The 8,661-nt window shown below is 57.8% G+C and overlaps 1 protein-coding gene across 1 annotated transcript; it reads left to right on the top strand.

Annotated features, from left to right (window-relative positions):
- The first annotated feature begins 819 nt into the window (after positions 1–819).
- On the top strand, positions 820–3,119 carry LOC113834505 (transcription factor MafA). The gene has a single exon (XM_027403881.2). The coding sequence runs from the start codon at positions 899–901 to the stop codon at positions 1,976–1,978; it is 1,080 nt and encodes a 359-aa protein (XP_027259682.1). The 5' UTR covers positions 820–898; the 3' UTR covers positions 1,979–3,119.
- The last annotated feature ends 5,542 nt before the right edge of the window (positions 3,120–8,661 follow it).

Here is an 8,661-nt window from a genome sequence, read left to right as displayed (position 1 = left end):
CACAGGATAAAAATAGCCAGCGCTCCCCGGCAGCTCGGAGTCACTGGTGTCAGGATGGTTAGAGGTCCCCGTTCTGTGGACTCCAGGCCGGTCGGACTGGGTGCGGGACACAGCTAGCTAGGCCACCTAACAGAACCAAGACATCGAGGGAGTCCCCTGGGCGTGGGCCTCCTCAGCTTCACCGCACTCTGCATGTGAGATCCCGGGACCTCAGGGCCCAGTAGCAGAAGTCTGAGGTTTGTTCTCTCACCCTCCGCTGTGCAGTCCCACGTGGCGACCACCAGGGGGCCTTGCCCACTCCTCTTGCCCGCGGCCCATCCCTAACTCTTCCCGCAGCTGTTTCCCGCAGGAGATTGACAGCTGGGCTCCCGGTTTCCATGGGGATAGGCAAATGAAGGCGGCAAGACTGGGCCTCCGATTGGCCCGGGGGCGCCGGCCCCCACCTGGGGAGGCGGGCCCAGGAGCGCATCTCTATAAAGGCTTGCGCGGCTTTGCGCCGGGCCGAGGGAGGCGGGGCCGGCCGACAGCGCGGGTGGGGCGTGGGGCGGGGCAGCCCCGAGCGCGGCAGAGCCCGGGGCGCCGCCTCTGCACCCTCCAGGCTGGGACGGCGGAGGATCAGGAGGAGGAGGAGCGCAGGATCGGGGCCCTTCGCCCGCCCGCAGCGGGCCGGGGGGCCGCCCGAGAGGCCTGGTCGGCGGCGCTCCCTGAGCGCAGCCCGGAGTTGACTGCACGAAACTTTTCCTTCACCCTTCGGCGGCGCGACCAGAGCCTGCGCCCACCGCGGCACGAACCTCGGCTCGAGGGGCGGGGGCACAGGGGGAGAGAAGCCCGCGGCTCCCCCGCTCCCCCGCCACCCGTCGGGGCGCGGCCGGGCGCGGCGGGGCTGGGGCCCCGGGCGATGGCCGCGGAGCTGGCGATGGGCGCAGAGCTGCCCAGCAGCCCACTGGCCATCGAGTACGTCAACGACTTCGACCTGATGAAGTTCGAGGTGAAGAAGGAGCCGCCCGAGGCCGAGCGCTTCTGCCACCGCCTGCCGCCCGGCTCGCTGTCCTCGACGCCCCTCAGCACGCCCTGCTCTTCGGTGCCCTCTTCGCCCAGCTTCTGCGCACCCAGCCCGGGCACCGGCGGCAGCGCGGGCGGCGGGGGCGGCGCAGCTCAAGCCGGGGGCGCCCCGGGGCCGCCGAGCGGAGGCCCCGGCACTGTCGGGGGCGCCTCAGGAAAAGCGGTGCTGGAGGATCTGTACTGGATGAGCGGGTACCAGCACCATCTGAACCCCGAGGCGCTCAACCTGACGCCCGAGGACGCGGTGGAGGCTCTCATCGGCAGCGGCCACCACGGCGCGCACCACGGCGCGCACCACCCGGCGGCCGCTGCGGCCTATGAGGCCTTCCGGGGCCAGGGCTTCGCGGGCGGCGGTGGCGCGGACGACATGGGTGCCGGCCACCACCACGGCGCTCATCACACCGCCCACCACCACCACTCTGCCCACCACCACCATCACCACCACCACCACCACGGCGGCGCGGGCCACCACGGCGGAGGCGCGGGGCACGGCGGAGGCGGTGCGGGCCACCACGTGCGCCTGGAGGAGCGCTTTTCCGACGACCAGCTGGTGTCCATGTCGGTGCGGGAGCTGAACCGGCAGCTCCGCGGCTTCAGCAAGGAGGAGGTCATCCGACTGAAACAGAAGCGGCGCACGCTCAAGAACCGCGGCTACGCGCAGTCGTGCCGCTTCAAGCGGGTGCAGCAGCGGCACATTCTGGAGAGCGAGAAGTGCCAGCTCCAGAGCCAGGTGGAGCAGCTGAAGCTGGAGGTGGGGCGTCTGGCCAAGGAGCGGGACCTGTACAAGGAGAAATACGAGAAGTTGGCGGGCCGGGGCGGCCCCGGGGGCGCGGGCGGGGCCGGCTTCCCTCGGGAGCCCTCGCCGGCGCAGGCGGGCCCCGGTGCAGCCAAAAGCGCGCCCGACTTCTTCCTGTGAGCGCCGGACCCTGGGCCTCGCCGCCGCCGGGGACAAGTTTGCGCAGGCCGCCCCGGCTTCGGCTCGGACTCGAGGCCCGGGACGCGTGCGCGCGGGGCAGCCGCGGTGGTCTTCCGGTTCGCCCTGTGCGTCCTGCCGCCAAGCCCCAGCTCCAGGTAGCAAACCGCGGTGCGCCTCCTCCGCCGGGTCCCCGGGCTCTGAACGTCCTCGGGATCGCAGTCTAGACGTTGTCGCGGTCCCTAGGAGTCCCGGGAATGGTGAATACTAGGGAAGCCCGAGCCAGGTCTGACTTCCTCGGCAACGTTCACTTGTACAAACGTGGAGCGCAGTTCTTCGTCCCGACCTCCACCCACCCGCAGCGGGGACGCGCTGCCACCAGCTCCCGGGAGCCTCCGCCGGGCCCGCGCTCCTGTCTTTCCTAGCCCCGTTTTTACTCTTCCTCCTCCTTTTTAAAGCGGTCTTATTTTCGCAACATTAATATTTATTTTGCTTGGTAATTAAAAAACCCGAAGGAATCTCCTGGTCCCCGTGCACCCTCGGAGGTCGGCGAGTGCCAGCATGTGCCCTCACTCGCTCCGAGGGGTCCGGCCCTGCCTGCCCTCCAGCCCGCTTGTCCCCACCCTGTCCGGTTCTCCCTATAGATGAAGCCGAGGAACTTACCTGCGTGTCGGTCCGACTGCCCTGCTGTACTCGACTTGGGGGGGGCCGGTAGCCGTGCTCAGCCGGGTGGGGGCTGGCCCGGACTCCCGCGCTGCTATTTCTCTATGCACCAGATCGTATTTATGACTCCTGGGGAAATATATATTATTTTAACCTTCCAGAGAAGCGAAAGAATTTTAAAAGTAATGCACAGTTCTAGAATAAAATTTTTAAAGAGGAGGCTTAGGCCTGAACCTCCTGGCATGGGCGGGTGGGAAAGTGTTTTTATTTAATTTAAATTGTGTTTCGTTTGTGGGATCTTTTTTAAAGCTTGGTCGTTTTTTGGACTAGCCCGGAGAGAGGCCGGGCGGTGGGCAATCTAAGCTGGGCGCTTCTGCACCGGCTGAGATCTGGGTTTTCTGAGGCTTGGCTCCGGTGCTCTGAGGCTCCTCCGGTACTCTCCTGCTCGCAGGCGGCTCCTGCTGAGCCTTCTAAACAGGACTAGACAGACAACTTAAAAAAAAAAAAATTGTGTTGTTGGTTTTTGTTGTGTTCTCTTCTTTTTCATTTGTTACAAAACTGAGGAAAGGAAAACAAAGCAAAAAATAAATCTGTTTAGATCCAAAAGTCACTGGAACCTGGCTGGTGTGTCTGTGGCTTTCATTTTTTAAGTGTTTCTCCTGGAAGAGAAAAATATGGAAGTCCCTAGATTCATAGATTCAGTTTTACTTGAGCTGGCATGTCCAGATAGGCAAGAGCAGGGAGAAATTGACCAAGAGGCAAATGTGTCTGTCAGTAACCAAGCATTCTGTGGCTGGCCTTCGAGGAGTCTAGGCTTCCATCTAGGCAGGTCAGGGCAGAGGCTGCTGGTGTCCTTGGTTAGTTAAAGTGCATTGTAATAGTGTCCTGGTGGCCCGAGCTGTCCTGGCCATTCTTCCAGCTGTCCTCTCCCAAAAGTGGCCCAGCCTCTGTTCTCCAACGGGTGCAAGCCTGACCTGGGTAATAAGCAAGATCTCTGAAAATCTCACCCTTTGAGGCTGTGGGCAGCTGTAGACTTTGGATGACCACAGTTCCCTCCCTCCACAGTTTGCAAATTTGGAGCCAGCCATGCTCCTGCCTGCACTGTGGCTGTCCCAAGTCGCAAGCTCTACATCGGTTGCACATGAGCTTCAGTCTTGAGACAATCACTCGAGTTTGAATATCAATCCCAGGTCTGAGAAAGACAGGCCACTTTTGTTCCCCTGCTCCTTTTGCTTTTGAATAAAACTCTGGGAAGAACATGTAGGACCCCAGGCTGGGAGCAGCTGAGCTAATGTTTTTGGGAGAAAGGAAAGAAACTGACACTGGGGGTTCCGTTAAAGGAACTAAATTCAGTGTGAGGCGAGACCTGCAGGTTTCAACTTTGTTGGGGGAAGTTCACACAATTTGTCTTTCCAAGAAGGACTCTGAGTTGAAGGAAACTTGGCTGCTCGGGCCCAATGGAACATCTAAGTCCTACTCAGGAACTGGACCCAGGACATCTCTGTGCTTGCCTTCCATTGCCTGCACTATTACAGAGCAAGTTCAGAGACAGGTCTGAGTGATCCCCACTGGACTTCTTTTGGGGACAGATGGTGGCCCAGCACCCTGACCTCTCAGCATTCAGTACTCAAGGCTTTGCTGTCCTCTTCGAGCATTTGGGACTCTACTGTAGCACCATTGGGTGTGGTATTCAGAAACCGCAGTATGCTGTTAGAGTTGTTCCATTTGTGAGAGACTAGATCTAAGTTCACTCACCTTCTCCTCCCTTCTCTCTCTTTACTCTGCTTTTCCTTTAGGATATGTGAGGCATACAAATGAATGTGGGCCTTTTGGTAGTTGTAGCCACTCACTCTGGAGTTAAAAAGATGGTCTTTTCTAGAAGCCTGTTGGGGAGCTCGGAAACCAATCCCATGTGTGTGAAGTTCCTTTGGCTTTCCCTTGTCCTGTGCAGGAAAGGGAGTCCAGGCCTATGTTGGGGGTGGGATGCTCTTACACAAAAGGCCCCTCTTTTTTTCTTTTTGGTTGTCTGAGACAGGGTTTCTCTGTGTAGCTCTGGCTGTCCTGGTACTCATTCTGTAGACCAGATTATCCTAGAACTCCGAGATCCACCTGCCTCCATCTCCCAAGTGCTGGGATTCAAAGGCATGTGCCAACACACCTGGCTTAGGACCCATTTTCTAGGGAGGTCTCAGTGTCCCTGGAGTGCCTTGCTGAGGATGAGGTGGTGAAGATGAAAGGGCTTCAGGCATCCTGTTTTCTGGCTCAGAGGTTGGGGTGGGCTGCCAGGGACTCTGAGGGACCTTAGTGCTCCATTTAAGATGGTCTCGAGAGTTCTGCAGGTGCCAGCATACATGTGTGTGTCTCCGTATATGGGTGTGCATACTTGTCCATTCTTTGTTGGTGTGTCAGGGCAATAGCAATACCAGGTATCAGCCATGATCTATCTGGACCACAGGGGCTAGACACTGAAATTAACCTTCACTCAATGCCTTCTTCACTGTTCATCCACGGCCTTGCCTGCTCCCTGGGTGCTCTCACCAAGAGGAGTCTGGTGTCTCTGGAGCCTCAGCAGAACCAGAGCAGATCAGGCCAGTCCTTTCCCACCAGCCATTCTGCATGAGGACATGAGGTGGGGTGGGGAGAGATACCTTGCTGACTAGGTTGCCTGGGAACTACAAGATCTGCTCAGCTTATACCCTACACCCCGCACCTAAGCAACACCCCCATACATGTTTTTCCACTTACCTCCTGGGGACAAACAGGGACTAAAATGACAAACAACAGATCCAGCAAGATAGCCCAGTTGTATCCTGGAGGAAAGTTTGAGGCTGTTTGGCCTTTTCCTGTGATCTGCAAGGAATTCGCAACACAGCATGGACTCCAGCAGACTGAGAACCTCAGGGGAAAGCCTGCAAACCTGGATCCATGAGTCTTACGGTACTGCAGGTATGCTATCCTGGCCCTGCTGCTGGTTCTGGGCAGCCCATTTATAAGCCACAGAGCTGCTGTATATAGAACAACCCCACCTCAGCTACGGCTGGGTGCTTCTCTGCCCTCCTCCCCTGCACCTGAAGCCCTGAAGCTCCTCCACCCCTGCCCATCTTTTATAGCTAGCTCCAAAGTTGGGGCAAGACAAGCCCCAGTTGTCTCTGGCATGTGGAGGGCACGTCGTAATGCTGTGTATACAAGGACACCAACCCAGCACACATGGCTATGTCCATGCAATAGCCATACATTGGCTATTGTGGGTGCAGAATATGTGCATGCAGACACCTCCAGAACCAGTACATGCATCAGGCTGACTCCAAGCAAGAGCACAGGTCCTCCAGTACACACCAGCAGATGAAGGTCTATGGACCTCACAAAGATGCACAAGGAAGAGGAGCAGGAGTTTCAGGAGTCGTGGTCCCCTGGTGCCAGGCCCTGTGCATGTAGCCACTGCTTGGACAGGGCAAGTGTGAGGATAAAGCTGGCCATGACTGAAGCTAGGGGTTTCCTCACCAGAAAGAGTAAGTGTAGGAACCTTGAGCCAGCCATGAGAGCCACCGGGAAGGGAACCAATCCTGCTGGATCCACCGCTCTCTTGTTCATCCCCCAGCAACCCTGTCCTCAGGACCCAGCTGCCTGATCAACAGTTTGAGACACCATGGAGTCAGGCTAGAGGCCAGGGAGGCCTTGTTGGGTACAAGGACTGGGTTTCTGCCACCTGTTCTTCCAGATCCAAGCCCAGTCCAGGCCAAGGTAGAGGCAGGTGGGGTGGGGGCATCAGTTCACCATAACCCATCATCACAACCATCCTGGGAGGCATGTCCCAGAGAAAATGGAGGTGAAAGGTGAGGGTTTCCTTCTTGAGAGGCAGATATGCAGGATGGGGTGATTGGGGAGCAGAGAGTGAGAGCCAGCATGGGATAGCCCAGGAAGAACTTCCCGTGCTGAAGGAACTGGGGAGCACCAGGAAGTGGGGGATGTATAGGCTTTGGGCAGCCTCAAAGGAACAGATGAAAGTGGGCTCCACCTTCCATAGTACGACATCCTGGTGGCTGTGTGACCTAGGAATGCTGCAAGTCCAGGAGCCAGAGAGGAGCAGGGGACACTGTCAGCGACAGTGGGAAAGAAGCACTGGCTTCCTGGAGCTGCTCTGTGAGTAGAAGTCGGTGTGACTAAACCTCAGCTCTCAAGGAATCCTGTGGGGGAGGCCAGTGGCTACTTTAGGAGCCCCAGGTATCTTCTAGGGCCCACTGAGAGGTATGTGAAGTCAGAGCTTCATCCCTGCCACTAGCCAGTGAGGACCAACCAGAGACAAGGGGTACAGAGGAGAGGAGGTGAGGCAGATGGGAAATGTCTGGGGCAGAAGGGCTTCAGGAAGGTGGGAAGATGAGATACCCTTGGTCGGCAGGAGAAAGGAGGAAGACTAGCCCTTGCACTCTCTGGCCCCGTGCTCCTGCCCTGCTGAGGTGAGATGCAGGCACACAGCGCACTACAGTGCAGCTCACGCCCACCGCCCACCGGTTCATCAGGTTCATCATTGGTTCATCTCAGGCTGGCTGCAGGAGCCAGCACAGCAGAGGCAGAGTAATTTGCAACTGGCGGGCTCAGCGGCTGCCTAATTCACAGAGACACTGCTCAGCTGCCAAGGGCTTGAGCTGTCACAGCCAATTAGCCCAGGGCTGTGGAGGAGTGTGCTGGGGGCGGGCTGTGGGGACCTGCAACCATAGCCAAGGCTGAAGACCTTTTCCTTGATGTGAGCATTGTCACTAACTTCAATGACCCCCAGCCGGGCTCCTTCTGACCCTGGCAGTCACTTCTATGCTGGCTTCTGTGACTCCAGTACTCTTGTCCACTGTCACCAAGGTCTAAGGTCCTGAATACAATTAGAATCAGCTCAAGCCTGGGGATTATTACTCCCCAACACTCGGTCGGCATCACCTTGGCCAGAACTGAGGGACTCTGCTACCCCTCTGTCCTATGTCCCTCAATGCTGTCTGGTGGGCAGGTGCAAGTCTCCAGAGACCTGCCTCACCTCCTCAGCACCTCCCAATCACAGCCTAGTCCTGGCTCACAAAGGCAGCCTGCTCTCACTCCAGACCTGTCTTCAGAGAAAAGCAGGAGACTGTGAAGGACTTGCAGTGTGCCGGACATGCGTGGCCTGCTTGGACTCCTTGGGGTGGCAGCCACTGACTATACTGATGAGGTTGCTAAGGCAAGGAGGGGTCAAGCCCTACCCAATGCCACCATTTTAGACTGTTGCCCAGGTAGCTTCGAGGTACCCCTTAGGGGTTCCTCTTGGTGGATTAGCTGCCACAGACCCCACCACAGCTTCTGATTCACTGGCCAGACCTCTTTAACCCAAGTTAGACTGTCCATAGATGGAGGTCATCACCAAGACATCTTGTGTGTCTTGGTGTGTGAGAGGCCAACTGGGCTACCCCAGGACCTGGAGCAGAGCAGTGTCACTGATCCTGATACTTCAGAACAGCAGGTAGTGTTGCACCCAACAAGGGACAGTGCAAGGTGGTGTGGCTCAGCTCAGAGGGCAGAGTCAAAGGTGCAGATGTAAGACCACACCAGTGAGCAGGGATGTGACAGTAAGTCTGGGAGAGAAAAAGAGGGTTAGGAGGGAAGAGGTGTGGGAGGGAGTAAAGGGAAAGGGGGACTCGTGGGGTAGGAAAAGAGAAGGAAGAGAAGGAGGGATAGAGGAAGGAGAGAGGTGACGAGGCAGAGAGAGAGCGGATAAAAAGGAAGGCCAAAGAGGGACAAAGGGGGGAGAGGTAGGCCTAGGGAAGAGAAAGGAAGATATTTGAAGGAAAGAAAGGTAGGAGGGAGAACCCAGAAGAAAGGTGGCTGGGAGGGAGGAGGAAGGAGAGGGCCAGGGGAGGAGGGAAGGGACTAGGGAAGGATAGAGCCAGAGGGAAGAAAGGGGAGCTGCAGGGCCCAACAGTGGAGGAAAATGCAGATCAGGTGTCTCACCCGGCATCAGCAGGGCACCTGCTTCTGTGGCAGTCAGTTTTGGGAAGGCCCGAGCT

This window comes from Cricetulus griseus, chromosome 2 (genome assembly GCF_003668045.3).
Source record: "Cricetulus griseus strain 17A/GY chromosome 2, alternate assembly CriGri-PICRH-1.0, whole genome shotgun sequence".
Taxonomy (NCBI): domain Eukaryota; kingdom Metazoa; phylum Chordata; class Mammalia; order Rodentia; family Cricetidae; genus Cricetulus; species Cricetulus griseus.
Note: the sequence above shows the minus strand (reverse complement) of the source record. Positions and strands in the feature narration are given on the sequence as shown.